Here is a 17,696-nt window from a genome sequence, read left to right as displayed (position 1 = left end):
CCTGCCCCATGGATGGGAAACCAGCTGAGCTGGGGTCTGGGTTTGCTGCTGCCCTGGTCTGTGGTCACAAAGGGGAGCTCTGTGCTACCAGCTGTCCCCAGAGCTGGTGTTGAGGCTGTGAACCCTCAGCATCAGGTGGTGGGATCTGATGGGAACAGCTCCTCTGGCTGTGAAGCTCTGCAAGCCTGGTATCGCCATGTAATGGCTTCCTAGCCTTCATTCCCTTTTGGCACTCTGTACTTCCAAGCTTTGCCATGTCCTCAAAAGACCCTGACTTGGCTCAAGCAAGTCTCTGGTGAAAGCCAGCACTTGCCACCCCATTGGGTCTGTGCTGGGGCCTGAGGGGGATGATTGAGGGTTCCCAAGTCCCAGAAAACCCTTGGCACATTAGGCACCTGATGCCCAGGAGCTGCTGTCCTTCACTCCCCATCTCCCCTCCTCTTACCAGGACCCTGCTGCAGCCACAGAGAATTCCCAGGGGAGTGTGGGGCTCTCTGGGAACTGCACTCCCACGTAAGGCTCTGAAACTGAGCCACAGCTGAAAAAGCATTCAGGGGCAGAAGCGAGTCCTGACATAGATCCCTGTTAGGAGGTATTTTCCTTCAGAAGCATGGGAGGAAAAACCCCAAACTCAAGAGTAAATGAAAAACACAGTAATGAGAAGCTTTTCTATAGCTTTCCTTTTAATTCCAGCATGTAATGAATGATTTCCCATCAAGGCAGAGAGGAGGTGGAATGCTGCACACCCTCAGAGTGCAGTCAGAATAAATAAATCCCATGTTTGCATCTCTATGGAATCTGTCCTCTGCAGAAGCCACAATGTCCTGCACACAGCTGGCTTGTGAGCTCATGGCTGACAGGGCTTTGTGCCCGTGCAGGGCAGGAAGAGGGGACAGCAGCTGCCCTTTCCCTCTGGCAGGGTCTAATGTCACCTCCAAGGTCCAACATGATGCATCCCTGGGCCTGAGCACAGCTCCATGGAGGAGGAGAGGAGCCCAGGGCAGCAGTGAGTGCAGAGCTGAGGCCATGTGCAAGGAGAGCATCCTGACGTGGGACACGGGAGCAGCTACGTTGCGATGTCGTGGTCACGCCTTGGCAGCCGCAGGAGGAAGGTCTGCAGGGAGCCGCTGCGTGGGAAACCTGCCCGCTCCTTCTTCTGCTTCCAGGTCTCCTCTTCCACGGAGTAGAGGAGCGTCAGCATCTTGTTGACAGTGTAGATGGTGTCACCCCTGACGATGGCAGTGAAGAGAGCTCCCTTGCTGTTCATGAACTGCCCGGGCAGGGCGCTCCACTGCCGGGACGTCAGGTTGAAGCAGTCGATGACACAGCGCAAGAAGTCGTCGTAGGGGCCGTTGCGCATGACGTAGAGGTTGTCACGATGGGCCACCATGCAGTGCCCGTAGCTCTGGTGCCGCTTGAGCTCGGTGACGGGAAGCCACACGTCTTGCTGGGTATCATACTCATAGATGACAGTGGTGTCCAGTGGCTGCCACAAGCAAACAAAGATCTGCCCCAAGGCTTGGGCACAGGGCGCTGCCGTGCTCGGTTGCGGCAGGTCAGAGACGAAGGTCCAGGTGCTGGAGGCCAGGTCGTACCTCTCCACGGACTTGAGCGAGATCTTCTCGTACTCACCACCGATGGCGTAGAGGTAGCCCTCGTGGCCCACCAGCCTGACGTCGTAGCGCAGCTGGTGAGGGCTGGGGAACTCGCTCCAGGTGTTGGCATCAGCATCGTAGCAGAAGCTGCTCTCCACCACCTGCTTGTTGGCCCCGTAGACGCCGCCCACGATGTAGATCTTGTTATCCATGGTTGCCATGCCGGCTAGGAATGTGCTGGCGCTCAGCGGAAGGCAGGAGAGGGTCCTCCATGTGTTGGTCTCCTCGTCCAGGTAGCAGATGGTCCTGGAGAGGTCCTCCAAGAACTCGAAGGTGGGTGTGTGGGCTCCCACTGCCACAAAGGTGCTGGGGAGGAGGGCTTCCACATAGGCCAGCAGGTCATCGGAGAGGCAGTCCAGGTACTCCTCCAGCTCAGCGTAACTGTCCCTGATGTAGAGTGCGGCACAGTGGAAGAGATCCAGGAGGCCGAATATGGCAGCGGCTTGGTACAGAAGGATGCAGTTGTCAGAGTTGATGGAGTGGATCAAGTACTTGGCCAAGGGCTTCACCTGCAGGAAGGCAGCACATTCCACTGCCTGGAAGGTCTCCTCGCTGCCAAGGATGGGCCTCTCGCCCGCCAGCACCCGCAGCATGGCGAGGAACCCGGCTGCACTCAGCTCCCCCAGGCCGATCTCCTCCTGCGTGCTCTCCCTCATGCCCGAGCGGAAGAGGGCACGGAAGTACTCACTGCTCTCCACCAGCAAGGCCTTCTCCACCGAGAATGACTGCTCCTCCACCCGGATACGCACCCGCTCCGGGGGTCCTGTCTGAGAACTTTCCTCCTCCGGGGTCATCCTCGCCTGGGACCTCAGCAGCTCTCAGGGGTGGGGGAGCACCCGATGCCCCTCTGTGCTGTGCCCCTGTGCAGCCCCCTCGGCCTTCTCCAGCCTTTGATGCCTTTGCTGAGCTGCCCGGTGGCCTTGTAATATAAATACCTTGGGCTAAAGATAGCTGAGCTCGTGACCAGGGCCCTTCAAAGGCATCCACCAGGCTCAGCTGACCCCCAAGCTCAGGCAGGGTTCCAGTGTCACCAGCCAGCACTGGGCACGGCAGAGGTGCCTGGATATCCCATGGAATACGCCCAGCCACTCAGGAGAAACAGGTTTTGCTTTCTCCACTCTCAAGCATCCTTCTTATGATGCCCTACGGAACAGTCCCCAGCCTGGGGAGGGCAACACACTTGCATGGCTGGGAAGAACATCTGGCCACACTATTTTTTTTTTCTCTTTAAAATGTGGAGTTTACAGCCCAGGGAGGTAAACAACATCAGCAAATCTCATTGCCACCCCGCTCAGCCATGGGAAGGGAGCTTGGCTGTTCCTCAAGTGTTACCATGGGCAGAGAGAGACCTTCTTTTGTGACCCTCTCCATGGCAGCAGCATCTGCAACATCCATCCCAGCTGCAAGGAGCCATAAGCCAGCCTGTGCTTCACCTGGGGATCTCAAGGTGAGAAAAAGGAAGTGCAGCAACCTCTTCTCACTAAAAACCTCCCCTCTGGCCTCAGGGCTTGCTCAGCTCCCCACAATACCTGGCTGTGGGAAGAGATAAACCCCTGTTTACTGACAGAGCTTGACAGTGAGGAAAAGTGTTATTTGTGGCACATCACTTGTTAGTGTGCTAATCACAGATTTTTCTGGCTAGAAATCCCATTTCAGCTCCGCCATGGGGTGCCAAGGAAGGCTGACAACAGGGCTCACTTGGGGGCTCCTTCCTGGATCTCCCCATCACTACCTGTGATTAGTTTGCAGCTGGTGTTTTGTTTTGATGAATAATTTAACCTGAGCAGCTCATCCTGTTGAAGGTCTATTTTCTGCTCCCTCCTTAACCCCTTCATCCCAGCAGCTGGGAACTTTCCAGGCAGTGCATGATGGCAAAGCTGTTGCCTCAGGATCATGGCCACAGCGGGTTCCCCCAAAAATCCAAGTTTAGGGAAGAACAGAAGAATTTTGCACTTACACCACTGTCATTGATCCTCATGGATACCCAGCTTAAAATACCATGTTTAGTTCCAATTGCTTTTAAGCGCCCTAGACCTGTGACCAAAGGGGGTCTGGGGTAAAGGGTCCTCAGAGGAGCTCTGCTTCCCGCAGGGGAGTTATCCCTGTGATCCCCATCCTCCCCATCCCTGGGGCTTGCAGGGGCTTCCACACTCCCAGACTATTTTGGGAGGGCTTAAAAATACCCTGCCTGTATTAACGGGCAATATTCCCAAGGGCGCAGCAAGCCCCGCACGGCCGCGGAGCAGCCTCGGGCCCCCAGCCTCGGCTGCGGCCCCCCCGCAGTCCCTCGGGGCCGGCCCTGGGGCCGCATCCTGTGGTCCCGGGCATCGAGCCCTATTCCAAATGGCTGTGATCGCCATGACAACGCTGACTTCAGCCTCCGCCACCTACTCGGGCTCAGAGCCGCTGGGTGCCGGCTGATGGATTGGTACGGGCACTGGTGAGTACTCCCCGGGCTCCCTCTTCCTCTTGGCACCGAGGCTTTTGGGTGGCAGAAGGGAATTTCTCTCCCTGGAAAGCCTCTGCCGGCAGGAGAAGGTGTCAGTGCTTGGTTGTGTCCGAAGGAGCCGGGCAGTGGCTGCACAGGCAGCTCCGGGTCTGCTCCTGCCTGCCGGAGCTGGGATGAGTGCGCCGGCCCCAGCCGGGACAGAGGGACCAGGCTTGGGCTTGCTGGGACACGGCGAGATGCTGCGCGCTCAGGAAGGTGCCGGGACACGGCGAGGTGGCCGCCAAGCCGAGGCACGGCAGGTCTGGGACCCGGGGGTCCCTGCCCGAAGCCGGGGCAGCTCGGGGTGCCGCGTGTGCTCTGCCGCGGGGACCGTCCTCGGGTGGCCGGGGCAGCGTGTCCGGCCCCGCGGCGTGGCAGCTTTCCTTACAAGGAGTTTGGCTGGAGCCCGAGCAGCGGGAGCCGCGCTCGCCTCCGCCTGCCTCATTCATCGCAGCCCCGGCCGTGCAGGGGCCGCTGCTGCCCCGGCCCCGCGCTCACGGAGAGCCCCGCGTCCCCTCCGGCCGTGGGTTTTAAGGTGGGAGGCTGCGTTTCTCTTCTCTTTCTGGGGTGTGAGGGGTGGGCAGAGGGCTGGGGTGTCCTTCTCTTTCGGTGGGGTGCTGGCCGCCACTGTGGGATGAGGATGGAGGAGAGGGGATCTCCCACCCTGGTGCTGCTGAGACCTTCTTTCCCCCAGGCTGGGGCACCCACGAGCCAGGCAGTGAGAAGGTCCCCATCCGACGGGGCAGCGGGTGCTCCATGTCCCCCCGCTCTGTCCCGCAGGGCCGAGGATGTCCTCGATGTTCGGCAAACCCCGAGCCAGCAGCGAGCGGCCGCCCCAGAGCGCCCTCCCCGAGTGCAACGTGGCCATCCTGGGGTGCAGAGGGGCCGGCAAGTCAGGTGAGACGGGCAGGGCAGGGCATCGGGGAGCTGCCGCCAGGGGACACCTGCCTCACCTGCCTCTTTCGCCTCCTGCAGCTCTGACCGTGAAGTTTCTAACCAAGAGGTTCATCAGTGAATATGATCCCAACTTGGGTAAGGCACGTTCTTATCCCATGGAGCATCCTTCCCATCTCCCATGTTTCCCATGAATTTAGGGGAAAGAAAAAAACAGCCCACCCAAAATTATATAAAAAACAACAAGAAGGGCTGGATTTGACCCAAAACCACGTGTGAAAACTTGTGAAAGCAGTGCCCTCTCTGGGGGGACTTCCTGTGGGAACGTTGGCTCTTCTCATTGCCCCCAAAAAACCAAAAGCTGACTTCTTGAGGCTCTTTGAGGAGCATCTAATGTCTGTTGGGCAGGGAAAAGGCTGAGGAAATGAGGATGGGTGCACAGCAGGCAACCCTGGGGCTGAGTTTTGCAGTGAGCAGTTCTGGGTATTTTTTTTTCCACTCATCTGAGTAATTAATAACTATTTTCCTAGGCCTGACTCCAGGCTGTGGGGAAGAACCATAAGTGATTTATCGGGGACATTAAGGAGATATGGACATTGTCCAAGAACCAACTCCAGCCGCTAATAATTGAGTGACTCTTAGAAAGAAGGATAAATCCTTTCTTCCTCAGATATTTTTGGGAATGTGGTTTTATCTTCCCACGTCAAAACCTTTCCGAAACGCATCAGTTAAAAGCTGGCCCAAAGAAAGCATCTTTCTCCTGGGGGAATGGCACAACAGCTCTCCCTGCCTGCCCTCCTTCCAAAAGAAAGGACTACTCCTCTCGCTTGATTTATTGGGAAGCAGTCCCATGTCAAGCCCCCAGCTCGCTTTATCTCATCAGGCCATGGCTTTTAGATAAGGGCTGAGCCCTGGGTGCAGCGATTGTTGTGCCAAGCTCCTTCCCCTCCCTCCTTCTCCTGTGGGAGCCCACGCTTGCAGCACATGGGGAGAAATAACTGCTCCTAGCCAGGCTTGCCCAGCAACATCACCCCCAGTCCCCCAAAATAATGTTGTCTCAGGAAGGAGTAAGGTGGGAGGCATTGGTGGAGGATGCTCCTCATCAGGGCTGAAATTTTTCCATGGTATCCCAAGCATCCTGGGCTTTGCTTGGCTTTGAAGAAGACAGGATGTGCCAGCCCATCCTTACAACCACCCTTCTTCTTGCAGAGGACACCTACTCCTCGGAGGAGCTGGTGGACCAGCAGCCTGTGCTCCTGAAGGTGATGGACACTGCTGACCAGGTAAGGCATTGGGGGTGTGCTGACCAGCTGGACCGTGGCTGGACCACGACTGGACTGGGGCTCAGCCACTCCTCCCACGCCAGGATGGCCCCGGGAACTGCGAGCGCTACCTGTGCTGGGCCAGCGCCTTCCTGGTTGTCTACAGCATCGACAGCAGGAAGAGCTTCGAGGGCTGCCAGCGCTACCTCGAGGTGCTCGCCCTGCACGCGCGGGGCTGCCAGCGCCGCTGCCCCGTGCTCCTGCTGGGAAACAAGCTGGACATGGAGCAGTACAGGTACCGGGCACGCGGTAAGGCTGCCTGCTCCCCGTGGGAGAGAGCTCACACATCCCCATCCCTCCTGCTGGGATGCAAAACCCAAATCTGATTTCTTCACGGGTATTTCCACTCCCATTAGTATTTGAACATCCTCCCACATCCCTGAATTTCCTGCCCCAGGGCTGATGTGTTTATTTTGAGCCTGTTGGTATTTTCAGTAGGATGTTTTTTGGCTGAGTGGCGAGGCAGCGTCACCATCCCTGGCAGGGCTTGAGCCAGAGAAGCCCCTCTGGACATGCCCTTCCTTTCCCTGGAGCCCTCTAGTTCCAGCCCCACTGCCAGGACTGGATGTGCCCAATATGTTTTTCTGGCCTTTTGTGCTGCTCTGTGGTCCCACGGGCCCCTGAGTCACATGCATTGCTGGAGCCATCATGCTCTCAGGATGGAGGTATCCCCCTCCCCACAGCAAGGACCTGCCCCATCTCCTCCTCCCTGCTTCCCAGTGCACTGTCATCACACCCACCCCTGGGTCGCTGGAACACATCCCTACCAGGAGAAGCTGTGTGATTCTCCAGGGACACTAAGAGGCCATTACTCTGGCATTTTGGGAAAAGCAGAACTCTTTTAGATTCATGTCCCAGGGCAGGGATGGGCAGGTGCTACCTTGAGGCTCTCTGGGAAGGAGGTGTGGGATGCACGATCTGTTACCTGCACCTTTTTCGGGTGGCTGCCGTGCCCCAAGGCATCCTGCACTCATCCCCTCTGCTCTCGCCAGGCAGGTGCTCTCAGCAGAAGGGATGTCCCTCGCCAGCAGGTTCGGGTGCCTCTTCCATGAGGTGTCGGCATGCCAGGACTTCGCTCGGGTGCAGCACGTGTTCCACGAGGCCGTGCGGGAGGTGCGGCGCCAGGCAGAGTGGAGCCTCCCCGTGCGGCCGCTCTTCATCTCCGAGGAGCGGCCCTGCCCGCCCGTGGCCACGCCCGTGGCCCTGCCCACCCACCACAGCTTGGCCACCTGCACCTTCAACACCCTCGCCCCCGTCAACTACAAGGAGATGCCCTCGGTGGCCCAGGCCAAACTGGTCACCGTCAAGTCCTCGCGGGCTCAGAGCAAAAGGAAGGCTCCCACGCTCACCTTGCTGAAAGGCTTCAAGATATTTTAGGACACGTCCCTGTGGGCTGCAGAGAGGGAGGAGAGAGACCCTGATCCATCCCCCCACCTCCACGGGAGCTGGGACCTTCCATGATGGACTCACGGCGCTGCAGCAGCCGCTGGCACACGGCAGCCCTGGTCTCTGTGCCGGGGCAAAGCCAGCAGTGCCAACCTGGCAAGCAGGCAAAGTGCCAAGGGTCTGACATGGGCTGTGGCATCGCTGTGCCTGCCCCTGCCCGGTGTTTGTACCCTGTCCTGCCACTGCCACTGTGGCCAGCCCAGTTTTCTGTGAGGATGCAGCAGCTTCCAGAGGAGCCAGAGCTGTTGGATACCATTGGGAGGGGAAGGGACAACTCCACGGCCACCAGCCAGCTTGGGCACCTGGCCCACAACTACAGGAGCCAGGAATGAGGAACTAATCATTAATCCAGCATGGATTTATGGAATCCATCCATTAATGGAATGGAACCCATCTCGTTCATCCCACAGGTCCCCGACTAAGCAATAAGTAGGAGAAAATTTTATTTTTTTTAAATCCAGATAAAAAAGGTGCAGATAATGTTTCAGCTGCTTAAAGGCCTCAGGTGGCCTGTAACCCATATCCACACATCAAGCTAAGTCACACCAAAATTGCTGCTTTTTTGCTCAGCTTTTTACACTATAGCATCCCTTTCCAAAGGCTTTGCAAAGAGATGCTTTGCTGACAAGGACATGGTCTGCAAAGTCTGTGTTTAAAAGACTGATGTATTTCCAATAATGTCCTAAATTATTTCATGGTTTCTACGCATGCCCAGTGAAGGACACAAAGGGAATCCTGGAGCAGACCAGGCTCTACCTGTGCCTGAGCCAGGGGCTGGATGTTTGGTTTCAGGTGCTCTATCAAATTAAATGTTCTGCTTCTCCCTGGAGTTGCAGTTACTTTGCAGAGTAAAATATCCATGTGTATATTTGTACATATAGCCATATAAATATATATATATATGACCTTACTGACAGATTCAATATGGCATTTTGATCAACCACTTTGGAAAGTATTTTAATAAAGAGGACTCTGAAAAGAATAAAAATGTCTCAGCTTCAGTGTTGCTGTTTTCCTGATGGGAAGTGAGGCTGCTTTCCCTGGCTGACTGCAGGCCAAGCTTCCCGCTTACTTCCCTGGCTCAGGTCAAACCTGTTTGCAGCACCTGAGGGAGGAGAGGAAGCTGGCATTGGAGGGAAGGCTGGAAGCAGCCAGAGCAGTGGGGGAACACCAGCCAGGCAGGAGATGAGCCCAGGGCCCCTCCTGCAGGTGCAACTCTGCTGCTTTCTTGTTTCACACTTTTCTTTCTCCAGGCTAAACTGCATTTTTAAACTGGCACCCCTGCGAATTGAGACATTCTGATACCTTCCTTAAGGCCTAAATGGGCTGACTCCAGCTGCCACTATATGGCCTCCTCAGACGTCTCTGTGTACAGGGATGTGACAGTCCCATCTTTCCACTGGACCACCACGTCCCCTGGTCTCTGGGGCCCTGGCTGCTGCTTTAGTGGCTCAGCCAGGTTGTATTCCTGCACAGGCATCAGGGCTTGCTTGGCATCGAGGTCAGCCTCCTGTGTGGGTCGTGCTGTTTCTCCGTTCACAAGGATTTTCCTTTTCCTGCAGGGAAGGCACAACAAGGACACACGAAGTGAAGCAGCAAGCCCAGCCCACATCTGAGGGCACCGACCCCGGTGAGGGTCACAGCCATCAATTTACACCGTGTTCCTGGAACACGCCAGCTGCTTGTGGGCAAACGCCGCCAGGTGAGCTGTGCCAGGTAAGTGCTCTGAAGTGTTTGAGCACACACGGCTGTGCGATTCACACTAGGAGAGCGCCCAGCTCCTGACGCCAGGAGCAGCACGCAGGCAGCCGTCACTAGAGGGAGAGCGAGGCAGGCTCGCAGCCTTAGCGCTTCTCTCGTCTGACACAGTGCTACGTTTTCGTGCCCTAGCAAACAGCGAGTTGCTCCTCAGCTGTGGGATTGTGCAGCCACTGGGGAACTGTGTGGGGATGTGCATGGGGAAAGGCTGGGAGTCCTGCTCCAGAGCCCCTGTACTTAGGGGAGAGCACCTCACACCAGTTACCATCACTTCCCACCCAGCAGCCCTGTTGGGCTGGACAGAGCTGTGCAGACCTCTATTCCATCCAGGGCCCAGAAAAGGGGCTTGTTCCAAGTGACACAAAGTGAGCAAATGGTTCAAAGGGAGTTTGCTCTTCTCCCCATCACTCAGGGCTTGTCCTGCCCTGCCAAACCCCTGTGGCTGTTTGCCTGGGAGGCTTTCAGGGCACCACCACACACCAAAAGATTGTCAAATTTTCCTGTCTCACCTGTTTCGCACAATGTTAATGGTCAGAAGAACGAGACCCAAAATCATGGTCGCGAGGGACAGCGCAAGAACAGAGTAATTCCACGTTGAGGCTGAGGGAAAGCAGAGAGGCAGCGTTAGCAGGCACAGCACAGTGTGACCCATAGAGCCTGGCCAGGGGTTTTCTGAGGATATCCAAGATGCTCTGTCCTTGACTTTTGTGGCTTTGAAGTTGATCCTCATGACGCTGACCTGCTGCTATGTCAATCTGCTCCCTCCACCCTGCCAAAATCACAGGAGACCTTTGCTCTCTTGGCAGGCTCTGCCTGGAAAGAGGCTGAACCCCAGAGACAATCTCAGCAAAGCCTCCTGCCTATCTTCACCTATGGCCTGCTTATTCCAGAGGCAAGACTGAGGGTTTGTGTGTCTGGGGTAAATCACCTCCTCAGGCATCTCTGTTAGGCAAGAAAGTTGACAGCCAAGGACTGTGTCTCAGCCCAGGAACACCAGTGGGACTCACGGTCTTCTCTGCGGAAGAACCAGAGCAGCTCCTCCAGCTCTTCCAGTTCCAAGCCCAGTGGAAGGGTAATGTTGCCTGCTGTGTGCTCATCCATGTGTGTGCTGGCCAGGGTGGTTGGGAGGTACTTGTGCTCTGCCTCAGCTGTGGTGGAAAGACAAAGACACAATAGTCACTCACTGAAGCTCTTCAGACTGGAGGTGACCTTCCCCTTCACTCCCAGGGTTGCCCAGCATGTCTCTCCAAGCAGGCAGAACACAGCCCTGAGTGCACAGCCTGAACTCATGCACTGAGAAGTGGAGAGTGTTTTTGGCTGCAGACCCCATTAGGTGAGGCAGCAGGGCTGCAAAGACTTCAGAATCCTGGTAAGGCCTTTCTCCATCCCCCGTCTCCCACCAAGGAGAGGCAGCTCCATGTGCCACAATTCACCAAAGAGTTGCCTTGCCCAGACCAGTCCTGGAAATCTGACTCTGGACTGCAGTCCTCCAGCAAGAAATTCTTATTTATCAGGCTGGCTTGTATACACAGCTTGACTCTAGTAATTTTTATCAGAAAAGCTTCTTTCTGCACAGAAACCAATATAGAAGTGTGGCCAACCCCAAGCACAGAACATGCACACAGAATGCAGATGGGAATGACACCCAGTTCTGGAGCAGGAGTGCGACTTTTTCCTTGGCTCAGTCAGGCTGCTGCTCATGTACACTGAGGAAAATAGCCCCATAGAAAGAAAGAAAGAAACTATATTTCCAAGAAGTTAAGGTCTTTGCACATGTGGACATGCACCTACTTTACCCACACCATTATCCTTTAAGCCAAGACTCTACCTTGCAGCAGGAAAAATGGGATTATCCAGAAGAACTTCATATTTGTGTATGCAGATGTGATGGATCACACCTTCACAGTATTTCTTCAGCGTGGAGATGCCTGCAAAAGACAGAGAGACTAAGGAGTTGACAGAGAACCTGATTCCCCTCCCTACTCCAGCTGTTTTCAGAGAGGGGATCTCATGTATCCCAGCATCTGTTTCCTCCTGAGAACGTGAGTCTGACCTGCCAGGACAGGGTGCAGAAATCCCTGGGCCACCAAGGTGACAGCAGAGGGGTCTGGCACTGCATCTGCTGCCCGAGGTGAACCTGTAGAGATGTGAGCTCAGCTGCTGTGAGCCAGCCCCTCCCCAGCTAACAAAGCCTCCCTGCTTGCTCCCCTGCCATAATCCCTAGAGAACATATACTTTGCATGTGACTACCTATTGCCAACCCATGGATGGCAGAACATGGGCGTGGAGATGAGGAAGTGGAAGGCTGAGCTCCAAGAGGAGGCAAGGCTGACTTGCCATTGAGGCTACGGTGTCTCCCATCCCTCAAGGAAACAGAAAGTCCTCCTTGACCTTTAGTCCCTCATTTATTAGTGGCATCAATCCAACTTTTATGGCTGCTCCTTCAAATTAGTTCTTCAGCGTCCTTCGAAGGGCCCTGCCCTGAGCAGCGGCTCCTGGCTGCCCACTGTGAGCTGGTGAGATGTTGAGGTGGCTCTCCCCAGCCCATGGCTCACTGGCCATCGCCCACTGGCAGGTCAGCCACACCACAACACACCTACATCCCTCAGACATTCTGGCCCCACAGGCCATTAATTATTATATGAAGACTTTTATGACAGCCTGATACTCCCAGCTTTTACCTGCCTTTGCTGTGTGGCCTGGTGCTGTCTGAAACTTGCTTCCCAAGCATGTTCCACTGTGCCAGGCGTGTCAACAACGCTGCTGCTGACTCCTCAGGGAAACATTTGTCCCGTCGGTTATAGACCTAATGATTGCTACTATTTTCCCCCCCATTCTCAATGTCTTCACAAATCAAAGTTCACGTTTTATAGCTAACCAGGCATGCAGGCTTACTCCCTGCTGCCAGAAAACCACCTGCTAGCAATTCTTAGAGGAGGGGACTCTCAAGTATGTGGTCCACTTTGTATTTCAGAAAATATGGGTAAAGCTGCTCCCTGCAGTTAGGTGTGCCAATTACCCTTCCGTCCAGGTAACCTTTAGCTTATTCACATGGATCACCCCTCACAAAGGAGGAAATAAGGCCTTGGTGCCAATGAAAATAAGTTACAAGTCAGCTACACCCTAATAAGAAGTGGCACTTGAATGTGTTAAATCTTGCTGTGCAAGGCTTCTGAGTAATCATTTGCTCAAAGAGGGATATTTGACAAGCATGTTGCTGATTTTCCCCCAAGGTGTTTCATAAGCTGTGGGCTACCTCCTGGTGTCTGTGCACAGCAGGGATGCTGGAAAGCTGCTGGAAGTACTTTGCTATTTCATCAAGTAGTGACCAGCAGCCAAATCTCCTCCGATATGGGAGGCCAGAAGTTTGTGGGTAAAACACAGCAGCAGAATGGACCCTTATTGTGCATTAATAGGACATTTAAGTAAAATGTCTTTAAGAGAAACTTCTGTTATTTTAGAGATCTTTTACATCTATATCACATTAACAAAATTAGTTTCACTCACCAAAGCTACAAAACAAAGTGCTCTCAGGTCAGTGTGTCTACTCCAGTAGAGAGTGAGCCTAAACCACCAGTTTCCCCAGTAAGAAAACAGTGATTCCCACAGCTGGGCTGGACATGCTCTGAGGAGCTTGGATCTTGCAGCCTGGAAGAGATTGTTCAAGGCATCTCCTGCAGCCTCCCCCACACAGCTGCTCTGCCCTGCTGCCCACATCCCACCGTGGGTAAGCGCTGCTCCACGAGACCAGCTGGGACAGGTGGGGGATGTTCTTCCATTGCTCCCCTGCTGCACATCCAGCAGTGACTCTGGTGGCTGATGGACAGGGACGAGCCCTTAGATCCAGACCTCTGCAACTCCAAGTGTGCTCTTTGTTTTCCTGTCCCTCTGAAGGCACCCAAGACCCTTCTGAGGTTGCTTCCCCAGCTTTACAACAGGGGAAGCTCAAATGAGAGCGAGCTCATCCATTTTATGCTCCTATGGAAGGAGGCAGAAAGAACAAAGAGGCCCGTGCCTCTCAAGAAACATTTTACCTGTGTTATTTTGAGTTTATATTGACTCCTGAATGTCTTTGTAATTTCTTTCTTCTTACAAATGGGATTTTAACATCAAAAGCTGCAAAATCTGTACAGTATTATGTATTTCAGGAACAAAGAGTCACACAACAATGCTATTTCAAATCCTCCTGTGGATCTGTGGACTTTGCTGGCATTCAATGAAATCTCAAGATATTACAGGAAAATGTCAAGGGACTGCTTTTTGCTCTATGCATTGATCCCAGCACTTAAATGGTAAAACCATTTCTCATAATGGAAGCCCTTGAAGATCTGAAACATGTCCCATGCAGAAGGCAGAGCTGAGGGACTGGTGTTCTGAAGGCTGGCATAATCCAGCCAGGGGGCTGTGCCATGTGGGAACACAGGAACACACACCTTCACAGCTGCACGTGGACTCTTCCCAGCCAGGGCACAGCACGTGGTGCTGTGAATCCACCCTGTGCTTGGTTTTTGTCAGCTCTGATATTCATGGCTGCTCACCAAGACACATTTTGCCCTCATTCTGCAAATGAGAAGTCTTTAGATACGTATTATACTGGTTTAAATAAAGATGGGGGGAAATCTTTTGGAAAGACCATCAAGTACAGCTTCTGTTGAGACGATAATGTCCCTCCATATTCAAAGCTCACTACACGGTATGGGACAATGCATTTAGAACATCTCAGTCTTTTTAAATTAGTCTCTTCTTGTCATCCAGACTCTCTCTCTGGTGGTTGTCCTATCTTAGCAGATTGTGTTAAAATGGGTCAGTTATTTCAAACACAGTATTTAAGTGGGATGTCCTGTCCTTGGGATTCATAGAGGATATATATACAATGTCACACCACAGACATACAAATGGATGGTAGGGTTTATAAAGGCACATTAAGGTCTGAGCCCCATTAAGGAACACAAGGAATTGTTTATTATTTAAAATATTAAGGCAAGAAGGCAGTCTGGGCTATTTTTTAACCTCTAAAACCTTTAAAAAGCTAAAGAAAAAAATCTAAGTTATATATATCTAAGTTATTTTTCTTTGACTGCTTTAATAATCAGGAGTTACCTCAGCCTGCTTCTTACTCGCCATTCAGACAGTCTCTCCTTAAAAAGTCTGCCTTCACTTAAAATTTCCAAGGATTCAAGCTTTCTAACTGGAATAAATAAATAATCCTTTTTTTACAGATAGCTATAAATTAACCCAGCAGCCAGTGCAGCAGGAATGCCCATTAATCTCTGCTAACTCACCAGAAACGTGGAGTTCCCAGTAGGGAGGAAGCTACATTTCTTCTTTAAGCCCTGTCATCCGAAGACATCTCCTCCAGCACCGTGGTAATACAGGGCTCCCTGTGCTGCTGCTCTGGGTATGCTACCAGCTGTGATTCACTCTGCTCCTGAGTCATGTGTGAAGGCCAGTTCAGCAGGTGAGGTACACTCCAGCCCCTGAAAAACACACCTCTTTAGTGGGACCATTTACAGCACAAGGTGAATGACCTTTTGCCAAAGCATGAGCTGTAGCAACTTCCAGTTTATTTGCTCAGGTTATTGGCATAATCAGTATTAGAAGAGCACGCTGAGTAGAATGACACTCAGTAATAAGTTACTCTTCAGTGAAAATAAATGATAATGTTCACTCTGCTTGGCTCAGTCCTCATTGCATACAGGAAGCATGTCCTGATAAAGCAGATATTATCCTTTTTTTTTTCTTTTTTTTTTTTTTTTCAGTGAATGGCCATTCTAAGGCTGTCAGAGCATCTTACCAGAGGAAAAAACTTTGCATGCAAAGCTTGAAGCAGCAGTCAGAGATTTTGCCATCCCACTTTTACAGGTACTGCTAATGCCTGGCTAAGTCAATAGTCTGCTAAGAGGCTCTGCAGACTGATGTGCTGCTTTATGTGACAGCCACATTGGGAAAGGAGGATTCCTCCCCCCTGAAACTGGGAGCTGATTCATGGATGGAGCTGCACGCTGCAAAGCAAGAGAGATGCATCTCACCAATGGGCTTGGGACACACAGCTAGCTCTGGTTAGCTCCAGCTGAACTGCAGATGGCAGGTGTAGTATCCACGTGTTTGTCCTGTTCTTGGTGGTTTTCAGCTTCAAATAAAGTGCTCAAGGCCATGTATGACAGGGCTTGGTGCAATCTGGTCTGGTGGTAGTTGTCCCTGCCCACAGCAAGGGTATTGGAATGGGATGATCTTTATGGTCCCTTCCAACCCAGGCCATTCTATGATTTTATGATCTTTGGCACTGAAGCTTTGTTCAATGTTAATTGTTAATTGCGATTAATCCTTTGAATCCCATCTCACATCCAGAGTTTCCCTGGGCAGCCCCTGTGAAATACACCCAGCAGAACATGTGCTCCCCAAACAGAGATGTTTCACTGCTCAGCCTCAGCCTGGCAGCAATCAGATGGGAGCTCAGAAATGCATCCCCCAGGAAACAAGAGCTGCTCCCTGCTGCTGGAAGCATGTCCAGGCAGGACATCCTACCACATGGTAAATCGTGCTGTCTTTCCTTCTCAGTTCCAGCTGGATCTTTTTAGAAGTGACACCAGTGTGGGGAACACTTTTCTAGCATCTTTGAGAGTTTTTTCTTGCCAGGTGCACAGGAATAGGACATAAGTGGTCTCACAATCAAACCCCGTGGCCTTGGGAAAGCTCAAAGAAGATACTTGGCCCCCACAGAACAATCTCTGAGTAGAGGGATAGAGACACTGGCCATGGTGAAGAGGTGACTAACATAAGGATGGTGACTGCAAAACCCCAGAAGGTTCCTTTTCATCCCAATTTTCTACATGGCTTGATGTATATATCTAGGGTCAGGATGCAGGTAGGTGGCTGAGATATGTTTAGGACTCAGCATGATGTATATGGAAACCAGTTCCACACTGGTTAGAGCTGGCTCTTGTGCCCAGTAATCCTCTCCTTTTCCAGAGAACCACAAACATGCTCAGGAGTGCTCCTCTCCAGCAAGGGTGTGCTTGATTCTGTGTCTCTCCTGACAACACTGGCACTGGTCATTGTCAGATATCTTTTTACTTCTTGGAGACACTTTCAGCATCTTTTGCCAGGAAGCAAAGTGGAGATAAGATCTGATTTGTGTTCTGTTTCCTCCTCAGATTTGTCTTCACTACTCTTGGGAAGAATTTGTCTGACCTTGGTGTTTTAATTTTGCTTATCTTTTTTGATCCCTTCAGTGTCTTTGACCTGAAATGCCTGGTTACAGAATAACTAAACATTCAGGGTTGGAGATTTTTTTTCTTTCCATGTACAAAAGCAGAGTTCAAATACAGCAGGAATGCCAGATTTTTTTTTTTTTTGTGAAACAATCAGATAGTTGCTGTCATTCTGAAAAAATTTATATCAAAATAAATCTTCAGTTAAAATTCACGAACATTGCGTTGAAGGCATAATAATGAATAACAGCCATGATGTGTTTGAAATGTGCTGTCACAGCAGAGCCAAGGATGAATTACGTGGGAGCAAGTGTACTGGAAGGAATTTAAGTCCACTTCAAAAACTCATTGCAAATGAAACTTTAATCACTTTGTGCATATGTCTGGCAAAAGCTCAGCATGGAGTTACAGCATTTCCAGGAGTGTTAACTACAGCCAGAAGTGAGAATCCATCTCTGGGCTTAAGTCCTGGAGGAATAGCAGGTGAAACTCTACAGACAGTGTCAATGACATGTTCAGTGCCTGGATCTGATACCTGGAAATCAACGCTGAGCAGCAGCTGGATTCTGGGTTCAAACTCACATCTTTTGGGCAATCCAGGCATACACGTACATCCCTGGCCTTTCTGAAGTGCTGGTGACAAATCCAGGGCTTCACCCAGGACCTCAGAGAACTGGTATTTGTGGTCACCACACAGGACATCTCCTTCCAGCCTTTCTTCCAGCAATCTCCCTCGCTGCCTCTGGAAACCATGAGTATTTTTCAGCATCTGAGATATCACAAGGTCAAATTTTTCACCATCTGAGATAAGGCCTGAAATTACACTCTGTGCTGAACAGCACTCCTCATGTTTGGGGCCTGACAGCCATGAGTGTCTGTAATCACTTAGTTATTGTGCAATGACGAATTGTTCCCTGTTTGT

General features: G+C 52.3%; 3 protein-coding genes across 5 annotated transcripts; 1 reads left to right on the top strand and 2 right to left on the bottom strand.

Annotated features, from left to right (window-relative positions):
• Positions 1 to 687: 687 nt before the first annotated feature.
• On the bottom strand, positions 688 to 2,526 carry KBTBD13 (kelch repeat and BTB domain containing 13). The gene has a single exon (XM_059482396.1). The coding sequence runs from the start codon at positions 2,447 to 2,449 to the stop codon at positions 1,067 to 1,069; it is 1,383 nt and encodes a 460-aa protein (XP_059338379.1). The 5' UTR covers positions 2,450 to 2,526; the 3' UTR covers positions 688 to 1,066.
• Positions 2,527 to 3,888: 1,362 nt separating this feature from the next.
• RASL12 (RAS like family 12) lies at positions 3,889 to 8,793 on the top strand. Of its 2 annotated transcripts, XM_059482164.1 has the most exons (6): positions 3,889 to 4,095; positions 4,924 to 5,040; positions 5,119 to 5,175; positions 6,247 to 6,320; positions 6,404 to 6,594; positions 7,352 to 8,793. In XM_059482164.1, exons 2-6 carry the CDS (start codon positions 4,932 to 4,934, stop codon positions 7,734 to 7,736), a joined length of 816 nt encoding a protein of 271 aa, XP_059338147.1. In that variant the 5' UTR covers positions 3,889 to 4,095; positions 4,924 to 4,931; the 3' UTR covers positions 7,737 to 8,793. The 2 variants fall into 2 exon arrangements, with proteins under 2 accessions (XP_059338147.1, XP_059338146.1); XM_059482163.1 differs by having other exon boundaries at positions 4,924 to 5,175.
• On the bottom strand, positions 8,232 to 15,013 carry SLC51B (SLC51 subunit beta). 2 transcript variants are annotated; one of them, XM_059482604.1, is made up of 6 exons: positions 14,846 to 14,971; positions 13,071 to 13,211; positions 11,392 to 11,491; positions 10,571 to 10,711; positions 10,073 to 10,163; positions 8,232 to 9,361 (listed from the first exon to the last, which is right to left on the bottom strand). In XM_059482604.1, the coding sequence occupies exons 3-6, from the start codon at positions 11,429 to 11,431 to the stop codon at positions 9,148 to 9,150; spliced, it is 486 nt and encodes a 161-aa protein (XP_059338587.1). In that variant the 5' UTR covers positions 11,432 to 11,491; positions 13,071 to 13,211; positions 14,846 to 14,971; the 3' UTR covers positions 8,232 to 9,147. The 2 variants fall into 2 exon arrangements, with proteins under 2 accessions (XP_059338587.1, XP_059338586.1); XM_059482603.1 differs by lacking the exon at positions 13,071 to 13,211 and having other exon boundaries at positions 14,846 to 15,013.
• Positions 15,014 to 17,696: the final 2,683 nt, after the last annotated feature.

This window comes from Ammospiza nelsoni, chromosome 14 (genome assembly GCF_027579445.1).
Source record: "Ammospiza nelsoni isolate bAmmNel1 chromosome 14, bAmmNel1.pri, whole genome shotgun sequence".
Lineage (NCBI taxonomy): Eukaryota > Metazoa > Chordata > Aves > Passeriformes > Passerellidae > Ammospiza > Ammospiza nelsoni.
Note: the sequence above shows the minus strand (reverse complement) of the source record. Positions and strands in the feature narration are given on the sequence as shown.

Excerpts from the sequence above, each read along its gene's own strand:
- KBTBD13 (XM_059482396.1), bottom strand. The coding sequence starts at position 2,449 with ATGACCCCGGAGGAGGAAAGTTCTCAGACAGGACCCCCGGAGCGGGTG.
- RASL12 (XM_059482163.1), top strand. The coding sequence starts at position 4,932 with ATGTCCTCGATGTTCGGCAAACCCCGAGCCAGCAGCGAGCGGCCGCCC. Across the intron at positions 5,176-6,246 it reads TGAATATGATCCCAACTTGG|AGGACACCTACTCCTCGGAG; the intron begins GTAAGGCACGTT and ends TTCTTCTTGCAG. Across the intron at positions 6,321-6,403 it reads TGATGGACACTGCTGACCAG|GATGGCCCCGGGAACTGCGA; the intron begins GTAAGGCATTGG and ends CTCCCACGCCAG.
- SLC51B (XM_059482603.1), bottom strand. The coding sequence starts at position 11,431 with ATGAAGTTCTTCTGGATAATCCCATTTTTCCTGCTGCAAG. Across the intron at positions 10,712-11,391 it reads CCCATTTTTCCTGCTGCAAG|CTGAGGCAGAGCACAAGTAC; the intron begins GTAGAGTCTTGG and ends TTTCCACCACAG. Across the intron at positions 9,362-10,072 it reads ATTAACATTGTGCGAAACAG|GAAAAGGAAAATCCTTGTGA; the intron begins GTGAGACAGGAA and ends CCTTCCCTGCAG.